This window comes from Melospiza melodia, chromosome 22, assembly GCF_035770615.1.
Source record: "Melospiza melodia melodia isolate bMelMel2 chromosome 22, bMelMel2.pri, whole genome shotgun sequence".
Lineage (NCBI taxonomy): Eukaryota > Metazoa > Chordata > Aves > Passeriformes > Passerellidae > Melospiza > Melospiza melodia.
The window spans coordinates 12,708,917-12,725,144 of NC_086215.1; the positions used below are offsets into that span (position 1 = coordinate 12,708,917).

Below are 16,228 nucleotides of genomic sequence, written 5' to 3' on the forward strand. Positions count from 1 at the left end.
CAGTGATCTGTACTGACTGGATCCTTGAGACAGCAGATCCTCTCTCAGCAGTGCTCCTGTGGCTGGGGTGGAAGGTGACGCCTGGAGCACACCCTGGCACTCACCAGTCTCTGCAGGCAGAGTTTGGGCCGTGCTTGCTTTGCCATGCTGTCGGGAGAACTGGCAGAGCTGCCAGGCTCCCTGAGCCGTGCTGCTGGAGCAGCACAGGGCACACAGCTCTCCCAAGAGAAGCCCGAATGCAGCCAGGCACGATCTGGCAGCACCACCTGCCCCAGCCTGCCTCGCTCCCAGCACAGGGACCAGCCCCTCTCTGTCTCTGTCTCCAGCATCAGCTCCTGGGATGGCAGTGAGCAGATCTGGGATCCTCACAGGGCGCTCCTGCTCCCGGGGGACAAGCAGCTGACGCTCCCTGGAGCAGCTCTGAGGCCAGCAGGACACACGGACACAGACACGGCCCTGTGACCCTGCCTGGGAGCAGAGCCCAGCCAAGGAGCCGTTCCCACACGCTGCCTGCCCGGCCCAGCGCCGTGCCAGCCCCGCTCCTCTCCTGCCAGACACGTCCCACGCACCCCATCCAAACAGGGACAGAGCCAGCACGGCCCAGGTGACATCACAGCGCAGCCGCCCTCGCAAGGCCGCCATGTAGGGAAAACTCCCTGCACCGCACGTGAGCGCGCCTCTCTGGATAAAACTAGCTTGAGGCTTAAAAATCCTTAATTGAGGGAGCAGAATTAAGACATTTTTCCTAAACAGAATCTGGATCCAATCTAGGAACTCCCTAATGGATAGGCAATTTTTTATGTTCGAATGCATTGGCTGCACTAATTCAAACCATGAGTGCTGCAGCCCTCACGCTCCAGCAGCACTGTGGAACTCTTGCTCACAATCAGAACCAAAAAAGGCTTTTGGAATTGCAGCTCCATCTCTGAGTCCCAAAGAACTCCATGGGGGACAAACCATTTAACCCGTGCTGTGCTTTGCAGGTATAAAGAAGTGTGGAATTGTGAGGCCACGGATGCCCTGGGAGTTCAGCTCTTTTTCATACCCCAAGCTCACATGCCCTCAGCAGCACCCAGACCCACACAGAGAACACCTGGTGTGGCACTATTCTTCCCACCCCGAGCTGCCCAGGGATCTGAACCAAGTGCTGACAAGTTTCCACGATGTCCCGTGAAATCCCTCAGCTAATTAATTTTTTTCTATTAAACCTTCAATAGTGGCACAAGATAAAATTTTAAACCGTGATAAAGAGTGATAAATATCAACTGACTACCAACATTTGTGAAAAGCTTCCGTTCTAGATCAATACCTGTTTGGATGAAACAGCCTCACAGATCTATCTGTACCCATTCACTGCCTGTTCCTCAGAGGCAAATAAACTGCCAGGTCTGTATTTCCATTAGCAGTCGCACACTTTCTGTGAACCCTCCCATTTCCCTCCATTAGGCTGATGATTCCTTTATGGGCTCCTTACCCACCACCCCCAAAATAAACCACCAGTGACACTTCCAAAGCAAACTGCATTTAATGAGCCATCCTGCCCCGAGTGCAGCTGGCCCGGGGCTATGCCTTGATGGCGAATTTCCGGGCTGGGTATAATCGTTCCTTTCGCTGCTGCTTCTTGGTCTTCAGGTTCTCCTCGTGCTTGTTGAGCCTGCGCCGCATGGCCCTCGTCTTCTTGGGCCGCAGATCCAGGGGCTTGTACTTCTTGCCCTGTTTGCCAAGACACACAGCAGCTGAGCTCAGGAGACTCCCCTCCACTGGGAATTACAAGTGCATTGACTTTTGCAGCAGCTCTGACTCAGGTTTAAGTAAGGCCTAATCTTACAAGCCCCACTTATCCAGCACCCCTTGAAAAGATCTTTTTTCCCCAACCAATATGATCTAACTCAAACTCCGGGAAGTGATAGTCTAAAAATTACAGAACCATACAGAATTTCTTGGTCACCTGTGAAATGATTAAATTGAAAATAAGAGTATCTGAATTTCTGCAAACCACATGTCCCAGCAAGTCCACCCCCACAGAAGGGATACTGCCAGAGGACTCTCCTGCAATAGGAGACACGCCAAGCTTGCAGAACTCTTGCACTAATATTTCAAAAGCAATCATGACCACAGAACTTTAAACTGAACATAAATTATAGTTTTTCATTGAGTTTCAAGCTTTTAAGTAGCAATCCTTCCCAGAAACTTTGTAATTGTGAACGGCAAGAGTGTAAAGGCCACTTGTGGAAAACGCCTGTCCTTACCTTGTAGAACTTCCTCAAGTTCTCCTTCTGGGTCTGGTTGATGACGGTCAACACTCTGGCGATGGATTTGCGCACCACTCGGCTACAGGTGGGAAAGAGAGGGATGTGAGCACACCGTGCAGGAGCAGCTCCAGGGCCGAACCCCAGGTACAGAACCCGCGTGTGCTCCGGAGCTCCCACACTGAGCCCCGCTGCAGCCAACACCGGCAGCGCCCGGCCCAGCCCCTCCGAGCACAGACACGCACCGGCCCTCAGGCCTAGGGAGATGCGCTCCTCTCCCACGCGCGATTTCAGGTTTTTCTTTTCCAGAGCACGCAGCCAGCACAGCCTGCGGGAGCGGCTCTCAGGCACGGTGCCCGGGACCCGGGGCACTGCCCAGCTGCCCTCGGCCCCGGCCCCACTCACATCTTGGACAGCTTGGAGGCGGCCCCGCCGGTCACTTTGGCCACGCGCAGCTGCGACAGCTCCACCTTGAGATCCTCCAGCTGCTTCAGCAGCTCCTCCTTCTTCTTCCCGCGCAGGTCTCGGGCCTTGATCTTGGCCTGTGGGCGGCGGACAGACCGTCAGTGCCCCCGCCCGACCCCCGGGCCCGCGTCCCGCCCGCCCTCAGCCCCCGCGGCGCGAATGTGCGGGCCCAGGGCCCGGTGGGATGTGGGCGGACGGCCGGGATTCCCGGGCCCGGTGGGATGGGGGGGATGCCCATGGATGCCCGGGTGCCGTTCCCGCGGGATGCCCGTGGATGCCCGGCGGCCGTTCCCGCGGGATGCCCGTGGATGCCCGGCGGCCGTTCCCGCGGGATCCCGGTAGATCCCGGAGCCTTTCCCGCAGGATGCCAGCGGATTCCCGACGGGCGGCCCGGTTCTCTCACCATGGCGGGCGGCGCGGGGCGGAAAGGCGGAAGCGGCGCAGGCAGAGGGGCGGTGCCGCGGCCGGACCGTACCAACGCGCGCAGGGCGGGGGGAGGAGCGCCGCGCGCCCCCCGCGGGAGGCACGGTGGTCCCGGCCGGGGCGCTGACAGGCAGGGCGGGAGGCACGGCCGGCCCCGGGCTCTGGGGCTGCAGCCCCGCGGGAGCCGCTCGGTGCTGCGGCTGCCGCCCCCGCTCTCTGGGAGCCGCCGGAGCCCGGTCAGCGCGCAGCCGGTGTTCTCACGCTGGCCGAGGTGCGGCACTCTTACACCGGCAGTGATGGGGACGTGATGGCGGGCGGGGCGAGAGCGGACGCCGAGGCACCGCGGAGCAGGGACAGCGGCAGGGGCAAGGCCGTGCGCGCAGGCGGCCGCGCGGGACGGACAGACGGACAGACAGACGGGCCGGTCTCGCTCCCCGCGGCGCCGCCGCCGCCGTATCCAAGCAGCCGCCGCGCCTCACAGGCAGCGCGCGGGAGGGCGGAGCCTCTCGATTGACGGCTGGCGCAGCCAATGAGAACGCAATCTCGCCGTTAGCCTGGGCGCGCGGCCAATAGAAGAGCACGGGGGCGGGGCTGGCCGGCGCGGACCGGCGCGAGGCGGCAGCCGCGCTCCGCGAACCTCGGCGGCGCTGCGGCCGCGCCCGGACCGGGACCGTGATCGGGACCGGCGGGTGCGGACGGTGAGCGGGACCGCACGGCAGCGCCTGCCCCGCTCCGGCCCGGCCTCCAGGTGCGGGGGGCGGAGCGGCGGCGCGGGCGGACGCGGGCGGACGCGGGCGGGGCGGCGGCGGGGGCGGGCGGGAGCGGCGGCGGCGGCGGCAGCTGCGGGCGCCTCGGGGCAGGCCCGGTGGCGGCGCGCCCCTCACCGCGGTCTCGCCCCCGCACAGCTCCGGGCCCGGCGGAAGAGCCCCGCCGCGCGTGGGAGCCCAGGTAAGGCGGCAGGTGCGGACGGGGGCCCCCGGAGCATTCCCCGGCGACGCGGCGGGGCCGTGCCCGGTGCCGCGGTGAGGGGCGGCGGGGGCGGGAGCTGCCGAGGCACGGGGCCGTGCTGGCCGCTGTCGTTGCTGCTAACGGAGAGGAGGAACGCGATGTGACACGTCTAACGCTTAGGCCTGGGCTGGCAGCGCAGCCGGGATAATCACCCTGCCGACCCCCCGTTATTAACTTGGCCGCTGGCCGCGCTCCCTTCCCGCCCGCAGCCGCGGGGCCGCCGGTGCGGAGCGGCCGCTGACAGGTAGCGGCCATCGGCGTCGCCGGGCGAGCCCGTTGGGATGGAACGTTGCAGGATTTTACGGGAGCAGTCTGTGCGGGGCTGGGTATCCAAGCTGCCAGACTATCCAAGGTTTGATGGAATCGTCGTGGGTTCGTTCTGGTTTTAAACTTCCATCGCAGCACCAAGTTCCCTTGTCACCAATTTTTATTTGTTTTGGTACAGAGAGGTGTCTTGGACAATAGGTGACATGAAATGCCCTTGGGGACAGAAGCTGGATGGTTATGTTGTGTCATCCCCTCAAATTTCTTGTCTTATAAAAATGTGCATAACCTGTTAAAACATTCAAGATCAAGACTGCAGGTTTTCAGCTCTAGATCTAATCTCCCACCACAGAACAGGACCTGTTTTCATCAATGTCTGAGTTGCACGTCTCTCATTTAATAACCAGACTCCAAGCTTCTACGCTTTATCTGGGCCAAGCATTTCTGGTCCTCCAACCTATAAAATGGACCCTTTAATATAAACAAAAAAATCTGGATTTTGCACAATCTATCCAAATGCAACCTGTAATTCATGGCATCTTGTCCAGCTGATGCAGAGCAGCGCTGTGGGCCCATATGAAGACTGAAATGTGAGTGAGTCTCCCAGAATGTGTGTGCTTCCCTCTGCTCCTGCGGGCAGCAGGACTGCTGTGGTGGTAGCAGTCTTTGCAAATTGTAGAAATTCATCCTGTGTGGGTCTTGGTGTGGGATCTGCAGGTGCAGCTCCTGCCTGGGGTCTCTCACCCCGCCTGACCCCGTGGTGTGGTGGCTGTGCTGTCCCTGCAGGGTGGAGAAAGCACTCTGGGAGCCTGGTGCCCTGCTGGGGACCGTGTGTGTAGAAAAGAGGCTTCATTTTCAAATTAGATTAATACAGTCTCATTCAAGATGTTTGAATAAATTGGACCACGATTATGTTAAATGAAAGAGTGAGTCACTTCACCATGAGCAGAGAGCTTTATTCTCCAGTCATCCTAGGCTGCCAGAGCAATCCAGACAGTCATGAATGTGATGGCCAGGTCCTTTACTGCAGGAAATAGAAAAACCATTCACAGAAACTATATGGAGAGAGGGAATATTTTGTTGTTCTACAGAGGAGAATGTGATCATTGTTCTGTCTTGCAATGTAGCTGCAATAAACTATCAGAATTCAGCTGGCAATCCATTACAAGGCAAGTCCCTTACAAACAAGGAAATATTTTATCACAACCATGTCTAGTTGGGCTTTGCTCTACGTGTAAGAACGATACGGTGTTCTGCGCTCTTTTGAGAAAGTCGATCTACAAGTGATAAAGATGCTGAAAGTGCATTCCAGCGGGAGCAACATGAAGCTCATTGTTAATCATTCCTGTGTCCCTGTTTTATTTCGTGGAGGGGAGTAATAAAAATGGAGCGTAACGGTTCCAAACGTCGAGAAGGTTCTGCCCCGAGCCGGCCGTGCCCTGGGATCAGGTGGGGCTGTCCGTGGCCTGCAGGGAGGGCACGGGCCGGGGAGTGGGAGCCGGGGGCTGCAGCTCTCCCGCCGCGCTGCTCCTGTCACATGATGCTCTGCACAGTGCCCTGCTCGCACTGCAGCTGCCTCGCTGCCGTGCACTCACATCTCACATCTCCCCTCTTCTTGCATCGCTTTCATTCTGCTTTGGCTCTGTCGGCGTTAAATGGAGCTGTTGGTGATCTGCTGCGGCGCAGATGGATAATGGGAATTCATTGGGTTATCTGGACACGTTACTTTGTTGGCTTATCTTTTATTGTGCTTGGTGTGCTTTGGGTAAGGAGGGAAGATGTCTGGTGTGGAAGTCTGTTCTGAGGTGGTGTTACTGCCTAAAGAGCTGCAGTGGAGCTGATATTAAACAAAAACCCCCAACAGCCCCGCTAGTCCCCTAAAGCACAGTACAGCTATTGGATTCTGACCACAAAAACCTGGATGTTGATGTCTTTTTATACAGAACTTTACACGGTTCTCATTTTTTCATAAAAATGATTGCTTCCATTTTGGAGCAATCCTGGGAGAAGGACAACCAAGACCTGTACATGCAGATTTTATAATAATTTTGTTTGGTGTTCTTGCATAAGAATGTTCTGCAGGCTTGGCTTTTATAGCTAAGGTGCACTGTTGAAGCACAAAAGCTCTGTTCAAGCTGTGTAATTTTTAAACAGGCTGGAAGCAAAGGTATGGTACGGAGCATGTGCTGCAGCAAGAGGAGACAGTTCAAAGGAGTGGACCAAGTTGGTGTGGGAGCTGCACTGAGGGTCAAATCTAGGTCTGGTTCTGTAAAGTATGTAAGGAAGTTGCCAACACAAATATTACCTTGCAGCTTACATGAGCTGAGAGAGCGCAGCACAGCCCTGCAGCAGGGATGGAGCACAGTAACCATCAATCTGGTTCCCTGAGGATGTCAGTCCGGAAAGGAAGTGTGCGCTGCCAGACAGCCTGCATGGAGCTGCAGGTTTAGAGGACTTGTTGTTTGAAGTATTGTTAATTATTGCTATTAATATAATGGAACACAGACTAGAAGCTGAGTTTTTGAAGTATAATTAAAGCAGGAGTCAGCAGAGGGATTTCTGTGCTGTGAGGCAGAGGCACGGCTCAGGAGCAGTACCTGCTGAGGAAGGTGAATTCCCAGAGTGGCGATGCTCTCCATGCAATTCCCAGACGCTGGATTGGAGGGAAGAGCTGAACCGAAGGGATCAGAAAGCTTTCCCAAGCTTGTCCTGCACTCCCTTTTGTCAGAATACAGTTCCAGTTGGAAGGCAGCCACTGGCTCCTTGGCTGAGGATGGGAACAGGCTGCAGAGTGTGACGATAGCTGCCCTCCAGATCGGGCACTGGCCTCAGCTGCCATTTGGGCCAGCCAGTAAATCATTTGGCTGGCTGGAAGGGAGCCTCTCCATCTCTCCATCCCACTGCTGTACAATGCAGCTCCGTGCTAGCTGTTTCATTTCGAATTAATGAGTGTACATAAAAGAGTTAAAGCATCAGTTGTTGTCAGACGAAGAAAGAAAAATCTTTCTTGTGACTGGGATGCTTTTCAGGAACTTGGCTGCCGGGAAGGCGAGAGGCATGTGCTTTTCCACCCTGCTTTAGGTGATGGCTTAGTTCAAGGGGGCCCAGATTTGGCTCAGTCAACAGTTGTGTTGGCGTCTTGCCATCAAATGTGCATAAAATGGAGCTGACTGCAATTCCCTGCTCACTCTAACATGGAGGGGCAGCGGAGGGACCCAAGGCTGCTGTGCTGTGCCGTGGCTTGCCTTGGCTGTGAGGGTTACCCTGGGGTGTGCCATCCCTGCAGCACGAGCTCTTGCTTTGTGACTGGCTCGTTGCTTTCCTGTCCCTGGGTCGTATTTTGGTGGCTTGTCATAACTAATGCGTTTCAGCCCTCGTTGTGCCTGTGCTCCCAAAATCTCTCTCCTTTCTCACAGTGGCTCATGTGCTTTTCCAGAGGCAGGAGCTTGGTCTCTCACTTGCAGACTCTTGCTATGGTTCTGTGGCTTATGCGCATTGCCACAAAATCGAGATAAAACACAACTGGCATTTTAGCTGCTCCAAGAACATTGTGTGTAAATAAACCACTAAATAGTTCAGCCTGTGAAATGTAAATACACACAGCTCACTGCCACAGCTGATGGTGTTTTTCTGTCTCCCTTCTACCCTCCCACCCCTGCCAAGAGTGGGCCAGCCTGATGGTTTTTTTCCTCTTGCTCTGTCATACAAAGCAAAGGACTGCTAAGTACCATGTAGGTGGTATGCAGGCACCACCACAGATTCATGATTTGAATTTGGATGAAAAGAAACGCTTATGTCCTCTTCCACATTGCTTCTGCACCATCTTCTGGAGATTCCTAGATTCTGATGACCCAGAAATTCTTCTTTGGTCTGACTTTGAGCTTGAGCCTGTTTTTAATAGCAAACCAGTGAAGTCAGTAGAAGAGCAGAGGCCCAACTGTGATGACATTTTTAGCCTGTGCCCTTTGTTCATCCTGTACACAAAAGGTCGTGAACTGCAGTGAAAGAGGGATCACAGAGGGCGCAGAACAGACAAAGCTGGAACAAATTGTCAGTGGCAGAAACATAAAGAAGAGAAGCGAAAGTTTTGTGCTCTGAAGGCGATGGAAGGCCACGTGCATCCCACGGTGAGATCATGTCTCCTGTGTTCAGAGTGATCCGCCCAGAGAGGATTCAGAGGAGGCTGCTGGTGAGGTGTGGCTCCCATGATCTCAGTGTAGGAGGCAGGAAGGGACTGCACGGTTTCCATGGCACGATGTTAATGAGCACCTCCGCGTGTTTCTGAGGGGAAGGATGCCAAAACTGCAGTTCTGGATACACACAGGTGTGCTTCCTAGCAATAGAAGGATTTTTAAATACGTCTGAAACATACAAAAGGCCTGATTCTACAGGCCTTGAAATTAAAGTAATGGGATTGACACTGCATATTGTATTTTCCAACTCATTTGACTCAGAATGGAGTTGAATGTGTGGTGCTGCCTATTTCCCTACAGGAAGTCATGACCCTGTTCCTGACGAGATTTCACAGGTAATGCAGAGGTGGCAGCTCCCCTTAAATCTGAGCTCTTGTCTTCTCATCCTCTGATGTGCTGAAGAAGGAACGATGCATTCATGTGAGAGCAGAAACTTTCAGTTTGCAGTAATAAAATTTGTGTAACTTGTATAACAGTTCTTGTGTAACTGAGTGCCTGCTCTGTGCCACTTCCACTGGCCACAGCAGCGTGCAGCTGGGGAACGTGTGCGTGGGTTTATCTTGTTTTCTTATTTATCCCCTGCCTGCTCCTTTCCCTTTTTTAGGAATGCAATTGCACGATCAGGCTTCCTCTTTTTTCTTCTTCAAGCAGCTTTTCAATCCCTTGTCTAATGTAACTGTTGTTTTTGTAGGGGGAAAGGTCCTGAAGATTATCTAGTGAGTAGTTTTCACAAAATTCAAAAGAAGTTGAAATAATGTGTTTAGTGCATCTGTTAAAGGGAAGGACAGACAGAAGGAAGCATCTGGCCAGCCCCTCAGAACGTGTGGAGCCCCAGGGCAGTGGCAGCTTGCCCTGTGCTGGGGAGAGCTGGATTTAATGGGATGCAGAGGGAAGGATCAATCCAGGTCGATGTGGGACCAGGCTCCCTGTGCCTGTAGGAGCAACTGCTGGCCCTGACTGCTCGTGCACTGGGGTGTGGGTGTGTTCATACACAGGCTCACTGGGGTTTGTGTCTTTTTATTATTTTCTTAGTGATTTCCCTCTTGCCTAATCCTTAGAGGTAACAATATTTTTGCAAGTTAGCTCTAAAAATATGTATTTTAGTAGGAAAACCAGTTTCTTGGAGAATTGTAACTATGTAACTCCAATAGGAGGTAGTTGCTAGACATAGTTACATTTTTAGGTGATTTTGTCAGCCATGCTGTAATTTGTACACGAAGTCAGTAATTCATTTATCCTTAGTGCCCTTCGAAGTAAACAAACATCCAGGCAGAGAGAACATGATTTGACCAACATTATCAGTGAGATACAACAGCTGCTTGTTTCTGTTTCCTAAGTTAAAGTTGCTTTTCACTGTAGCAGTCAGACAGAAGTGTCCCCAAGCCCAGGCTGTGTCGTTTTCCTCGTGCATGTGCACAGAGCACTGAGCAGAGCTGGGACACAACGCTCAGGTTGTTCCATGAGCTGGCCCTGGGCACTGCTGTCCCCAGGGACTGAGCCTTGCCAGGAGCTCAGGTGTGGGCTCAGCCTGCTCCCAGATGCTCCTGCAGCATCCGGCGAGCTGCTGGAATGGGAGCTGATGTGTCTGGAAGAGCTGCAGCCTCTGCAGTGCAGACGTGCCCTGAGGTGAACAGTGGTTGGGGTGAGGAATGTCTGTGATTGCTTCCAAATTTTACTAAAAACCTTGGAATCATAAAGAAATCTTTCCCCCCCCGCCTACATTTTGTGAAGAAATGGTTTGATATATAACTGCTCATTGCCATTCCCTCTGAATTCCTGACTCCAGCAGGCTGTGAGGTTTTCAGTGCCTGTCTGGGGGGAATTGCTAATTATTTATTTCAGTGTTTCTTGGGCAGAACTGAATGGTGTCTTGGGAACTTCAGGGCAGTGGCTGTTGATGGAGAGTTAGGTATTCTGGCAGGAGGAATGAATTTGGTTTCTAATGCATTTTGTGTTGTCTGAGGCTCTGTCAGGACTAGCACTCTGAGCAGATCACATGGAAACACACAGATGGTTTTCCCAAAACGTGCAGTGTAGCGTTGAAAGAAAACATGAGACACGAGTGTGCCAGTCTGCAGAAGAAAGGGACGGGCAAATAGGGTGCCAAGGTAGGCATCCTGCTTGGTGAAGGTAAGATTGGCTGGTTTTTGGTAGAGTTTTGGGACATGATGGTTGCAGGCTTTGTGTATGGACGATCAGGAGGTTGGTTTTATCTGTGCTGGTAATTTGCAGATAAGGAATAGATACCAGCTGGGCGCCTGGCTTTGTGTCACATCCCCTTTTGGCAGTGATGCTGTGGGAGATGTGTCAGGATGGAAAGTGGAAAGAGAGCTGGTCTCTCACTCAAGGTTTGACAGCTTTAAAATCCTGATAGACTGGAATGTGTTTTCCACCATTGGGTTCTGTAGAGAGCAGCTCTAGGAACATCTTAGTTTGGGGAAAATCCTGTATCAACAAGATAGATGAACAAAGTGTGTTTGCTTTTGGTTTTTGGTTACGACTTGTGCCTCTAAGCAGGGAGTGGGAAGCATTTGAAAACCAGTCAAGGTTCCATAACTGAGAAGTGATGGCTTAAAAAAAGGCAGTTGAGTTGTACAAGTGCTCTGTCAGGAGGTCCAGGTGTCACATGCAGGAAACTGCTCCTGATTCTGCCTGTCCTCACTGATACATGAGCTGACAGACCCCTGACATCCTCCTGTGCCCTCAGGTTACACCACGGCTGCACCTTCAGCGTGCGAGGTTTCCTTTGCTGTACACGTTGGGTGGGGAGTTGTGACCCTCCCCTTCCAGCAGGCACTGAATGGCAGCTTGCAGTGATGCTGGCTGTGGAGCAAATCTGAGAGGATGTAATGCACTTATTGAACACATCCATGCTGGGCTTGCATTGTCAGCTGCATTTCCCTGACCCAGAGCGTTCCCTCATGGCTCACAAAGCCTGCCTTGCTTTGCAGGCCTGGATCCCAGGGCAGGGCCAGGGGGGAGTGCGTACCATTAACTTCAGCACTCTTTTTCTCTTCCAGCTAAGCCTGGAAAACCTTAGCCAAAAGACAGCAAACCACAGGGAAGTGGAGACGTGTGTGATGTAAGTGACATCTGACTTTAAAAATACTGCCCAGCACCGTGAAACCCCTGTCCCTGTCCCATGTCCCTCCTCTGCTGCCCTTCAGCTCCAGCTGCCATCCTCTGGGGTGGCTGCGAAGCTCTGCTACCCTGGCTGCTGCAGTGGGATGAATTTGTCAAATCCAGTAATGTGTTGCATTAAGCAAACCTGGAATGGTCTGTTCTGAGAGCTGGTAGGGAAGAACCTGGCACACCCAGTGTGGGGCTTGGCGAGCACAGCTTTCCTGCCTTGTATGGCCTGAGGAGTTGGCAAAATCTTTGAGAGAATAATAACTTCTGCTGGAAGCCACCATTTTCTGACTTATTTTAACAGTCTTTTAAACCAATGTTTCAATGTCTCCTTCTGCAGACTCTGGAGAGCATTTTTTAATGTGTTACTTAAGAAAAAATTGTCATTCAAAACATCCCAACAGTTTCTTTTGCACGCAAGAAAGCAAAAAGCATCAAGCAGAGAACAAGAAATGAAATAGGTGGTATTCCTGGTATAGTTGGGCTGTCAAAACTGGGAGAACTGTCTGTCTGCAGATGATCCATGTGATAACTTCTAGTATCAAAGGGAAGGAGAGGTCCCCATTGTGGATGTGCTCCTGGTTGCTTTTTATTTACATTGTTCATTTGGAGCTGAGCAGTCCCTTAGGAAAGGGCCATGTCAGGAGCTGTATTCCTCCCTTTGCTGTGCCCACTTGCTGTTCTAATAATAATTCTCCCTCCTGTCTGTACTGCTGCTGCATTACAACACAGTCCTTAGTGCAGGAGCACCTCCTCCTCTCCTGAGCTGCTCCTGATAGTAGCTCTTCCTTTGTACAGCACCAAATACCACCCTCTCCAGAGCATGATAAGCCAAAACCAGTGCATGAAATAACTAATTTTATTTTCCTTCTCTGTCAGCTGGAAAAGAAAGCTTCACATATTTTTCCGGCCTTCTGATACCTTTCACATTGGCAGGCTATGGATTTTCTGGTGTATCTTTTATTGATTGCATAAATGGCCTCTTCACAGTGGGTCTGGTGAACTCCTTGCATGTGAGAAGTACTTGGTTTTAAAAAGCAACCCAAAGCCTAGCTGGTTTTATTTGCCTCTGCCAGGGCTGGCACAGGTTATGTTGGCAGTGGTTGGTGTTGTTGGGTAGTATAACTTTATTTAGGGTGATGTAAAATAAAACTCACTGCCATGAAATTAAAAGACTGATATCTAGATTGTCTGAAACATACTTTGCAACTTAAGCAAGCTCCTCAATTTTTGCAAAAGTGTCTGAAGCTGCTCTGGAGTGCCTGGACAGCCACGGTGGAGCGCAGAACCTACGGGCTCGCTGCAGGATTTAGGTCACCCTTGCTGTGGAGCACACAGGACCTGGGGTATTGTCCCTCTTGCTGAAATTCCTGAATCACCTCCTGGCTACTTCTGACATTTGTTTTTCAGGTCTCGCTGTTCACTCCAATCTCATGTGTTGGTGCTCTGGTACTTGGTGTTGTTTGTTCTGTGCTGTGTAAATGTGAATGCTCAGAGGTTTCAGGCCCAGCCTGGGGCTCGCAGTATTGATGTCCTTCTTGCCAGGCTCACGCCAAAGCTTGTGGCATGTGGGTGCTGTGTTTTGGACTCTGGCACCTGTATTGCAGTTACCTGACAATACAGAGACACTTTTAACCTTTTTCTGGAGCTCTTCAGCAAGTGGTTTGTGCAATGCCCCCACGGCCTTGCTCTGGTGGGCTGTCACGTGGGTGTGTAAAAACAAGTCTGTGTGGGTGCCTCTTGTCTAAACTGGGGAATCATGAGACTGCTTGGTTGGCAGGGTGGCCCTCTAACTTACCCCAAAAGCTGGGTGGAAGCTGCCAGTTCCTCCTGCGTTTGTTAGGCATGAAGTGTTTGTTCAGGGAAACATTTCTGAAGCCTCTTCAGTTATTGTGAAGGATTTTTTTGTGCCAGTTGCTGAAAGATGCTTCTGGGTGCTTCCTGATGGCTGGAAAGAGTGAGCTTTGCCATTTCCTGGCTTGGACTGGGACATGTAGGTAATTATTTGTGCAAATAGCATCCAAACAGAAGTGCTGCACAAATGGAAACCTGTTGCTTACCAGAAACACACCAGAACTGGCAGGGAAGCTGCTGGAAGTAAAAGCCCTGCATGTGCCCAGTTAGAGGTGTGTTTATCCTGCACAAAAATCCTGAGCAGGGCAGAGCTGAAGACCTAGCAGCCATTTCCAGAGATGTTTTGTTGTTGTTTCTGCTGCAAAATCTGTAGCTCATCTGTGTATGCTCAAAAGGGTAATTTGATATCTGTGGATGTTTGGAGTAAGATTTTTAAAAGCCACTCTGCCTCTGTAAGCTTTCATATTCCCTTACTCACTTAATGCTGCAATTATCTACATTATATCTTAGTTTTTTGTTCAGGTGATTATTGTACAATATAACATTTTACTCAAGCGAAGAATAAAAACAGATCTGCAGGTATCTTTGTGGGCAGTGCAGGCCATGGAATTAAACAGTCATGAGCATGCAGAGAGGAAGGATCGTAGGGTACTTTTCAGCATTCTGGCTAAATTTGCCTGTTTTTAGCAATAGGAGCCATTGAGCTACAGTTTTCACAGTAACAGAAGAAAATGAAATGTAAAGAGAGCTGAGGCTAGTCTCTAAATACAGCTGCAGGATAAATACCTCTGCAGAAGGCAAATTTGGAGAGGATTTCTTTGTCCAAGTGTGAAACCCAAGTGCTGTTTGTGCTACAGTCCTTCATTGTCAGTTTTGTGTTTGTGAAGACAGTCTTCAGAGTTATTTTATTTTGTGACTATTGTACCACTGTTACTTTTAATTTTGCTGTGTTAACTAGTGCATTGTTCAATAATTAGTCCCATGCCTTGATTCTCAGCTGTTTTTTTTAATGAGTCTTGAGAAGAGTAACCTGTGGAGAACTGCATGCTCTGTGTTACATCCCCATGGAACTGAAAATGCATCTCAGTCTGGATGAGTTCATAGCAGCTGTTGATTTTTGAGTAATTATGGCTGTTTTTATCTTCATAGGACTGAGCTTGCCCTAGAAGAAACCATGTCATCAGGGGGAGCTGAAGATGATATTCCTCAAGCAGAGAGAAAAACGGTGACAGACTTTTGCTACTTATTGGATAAATCTAAGCAGCTCTTCAATGGCTTAAGGTTAGTGGATTTCTGACAGTATTCCTCCAGAAAAGCCTCAGAACACACACTGCAGTATGTGATGCTGGAGTCAGTACAGTGAACATTTCAAACCCCAAACCAGTGTGTTTAGGAGAGAGTAATGCACCCCTCTATGGGTGCTTTTGGACCATGTGTGTAAGAATGTTTGTAGGAGCAGAGCTTCCAGTTTATAGTAAACTAGGATTTGGAAATCCCATTAAATTGATGTGATTATTGCTGAAATTGTGTGTCTGAGGGCCACAGCTTAGGATTAGATGTGACTGTGTGCCGACCACAATATGCAAATGCAAACCACTACTGTCTCTGTGGAAAAAGAAAGAAATGAGGAGAATTTTTCTGGATGGGAGGAAAGTAGGAAAGGGAATATCTTTGGGGAAGAAATTTAGTAATAAGCAGAAACATCAAAACCATACCCTGTATGTGTCTGCTGAAACAAGTGCCTTATCTGAACTGTGGAGAAAGGTAAAATCTACATTTATCTACTAAGCAGCTGCAACAACAGCTGGAAAGTCCAACTGCTTTGTCTGCAGGGGAATACACGTTTGGACAGTAATATGGATATCCTGTTTATGTCAATATATGCTGAGTTTAACAGCATGTATCCAAAGCTGCTTTATTTCTAAGCTTTGCTGTAGAGTCTCTTAAGTAACAGGGGTTTGAGCTCATATCTGGTTGGCAGTTCAGCCTCTTACTGGTCTCTGAGTAATGCTGTATGTTTGGGCCCTTATAGCTTGCTGTTAGTCAAACACAGATGGTTAGCAAAGATGCTTTTAATTCCTCCACCCCCTGCTATTGATAATCCTTTCATGTGCTTTAGAAGTTGATTACCAAATCCAAAACAAACATTTTGTGCTCCAAAATCTGAATGGCAAATGGGCAGTGGAGACAAGGAGCTCTTGGTGATTGTGTTTGACCCCCCCATGAAAGGCAGTCTAAAGCAAAAGGGCTGAGATTTTGAGACCAGGATTTCCAGGACTGTGTATGACATTACACTGGCTTTCTGATAGAATTTGCTTGAAATTTTGGCCTGAAATGAGCACAGTTGATGTGTGGCTGTGTGCTGCTCCAGTTCAGATCAGAGGGTGGCAGAGAACCTCCAGCCATTCTGTGCCTCCTGTGCCATGGAGGGAGGTAGGGCTTGTGTCAGATTTCGAGATGAGAGATGGAGTTTCTCAGTGTATCCATGGTACTTTTCCAGAAAGAAACCTTCTTGTCCAGCTAAATGAAACGAAAATGGAGAATACCTTTGGATGAAGTATGGCATATAAAAATAGAGATGGGATTAAGCAGCCAGTGCTGCTGTGTGAAAATAGGAATATTGCAGAACAGGAACCTCTGTCC

The 16,228-nt window shown here is 50.8% G+C and overlaps 2 protein-coding genes across 13 annotated transcripts in view; one reads left to right on the forward strand and one right to left on the reverse strand.

Annotated features, from left to right (window-relative positions):
* Positions 1 to 1,506: 1,506 nt before the first annotated feature.
* On the reverse strand, positions 1,507 to 3,193 carry RPL35 (ribosomal protein L35). The gene is made up of 4 exons (XM_063174645.1): positions 3,118 to 3,193; positions 2,655 to 2,791; positions 2,250 to 2,331; positions 1,507 to 1,713 (listed from the first exon to the last, which is right to left on the reverse strand). The coding sequence occupies exons 1-4, from the start codon at positions 3,118 to 3,120 to the stop codon at positions 1,564 to 1,566; spliced, it is 372 nt and encodes a 123-aa protein (XP_063030715.1). The 5' UTR covers positions 3,121 to 3,193; the 3' UTR covers positions 1,507 to 1,563.
* Positions 3,194 to 3,389: 196 nt separating this feature from the next.
* Positions 3,390 to 16,228, forward strand: part of SCAI (suppressor of cancer cell invasion) — a 37,388-nt gene continuing 24,549 nt past the window's right edge. Inside the window, exons 1-4 of one of the 12 annotated variants that reach the window (XM_063174730.1) lie at positions 3,390 to 3,408; positions 11,623 to 11,684; positions 12,971 to 13,077; positions 14,735 to 14,866. In XM_063174730.1, the coding sequence (XP_063030800.1) occupies positions 14,760 to 14,866 (107 nt within the window). In that variant the 5' untranslated portion in view covers positions 3,390 to 3,408; positions 11,623 to 11,684; positions 12,971 to 13,077; positions 14,735 to 14,759. Of the gene's footprint in view, positions 3,409 to 3,802; positions 3,886 to 3,996; positions 4,086 to 4,240; positions 11,685 to 12,665; positions 12,685 to 12,970; positions 13,142 to 14,734; positions 14,867 to 16,228 lie in introns of those variants that run through there. The other 11 variants (XM_063174729.1, XM_063174727.1, XM_063174725.1 and 8 more) reach the window with 11 other exon arrangements.

Coding starts and splice junctions, on each gene's coding strand:
- RPL35 (XM_063174645.1), bottom strand. Junction 2,332..2,654: donor GCCTCCAAGCTGTCCAAGAT/GTGAGTGGGGCC, acceptor TCCCACCTGTAG/CCGAGTGGTGCGCAAATCCA. Junction 1,714..2,249: donor ACTTGAGGAAGTTCTACAAG/GTAAGGACAGGC, acceptor CTTGGCAAACAG/GGCAAGAAGTACAAGCCCCT.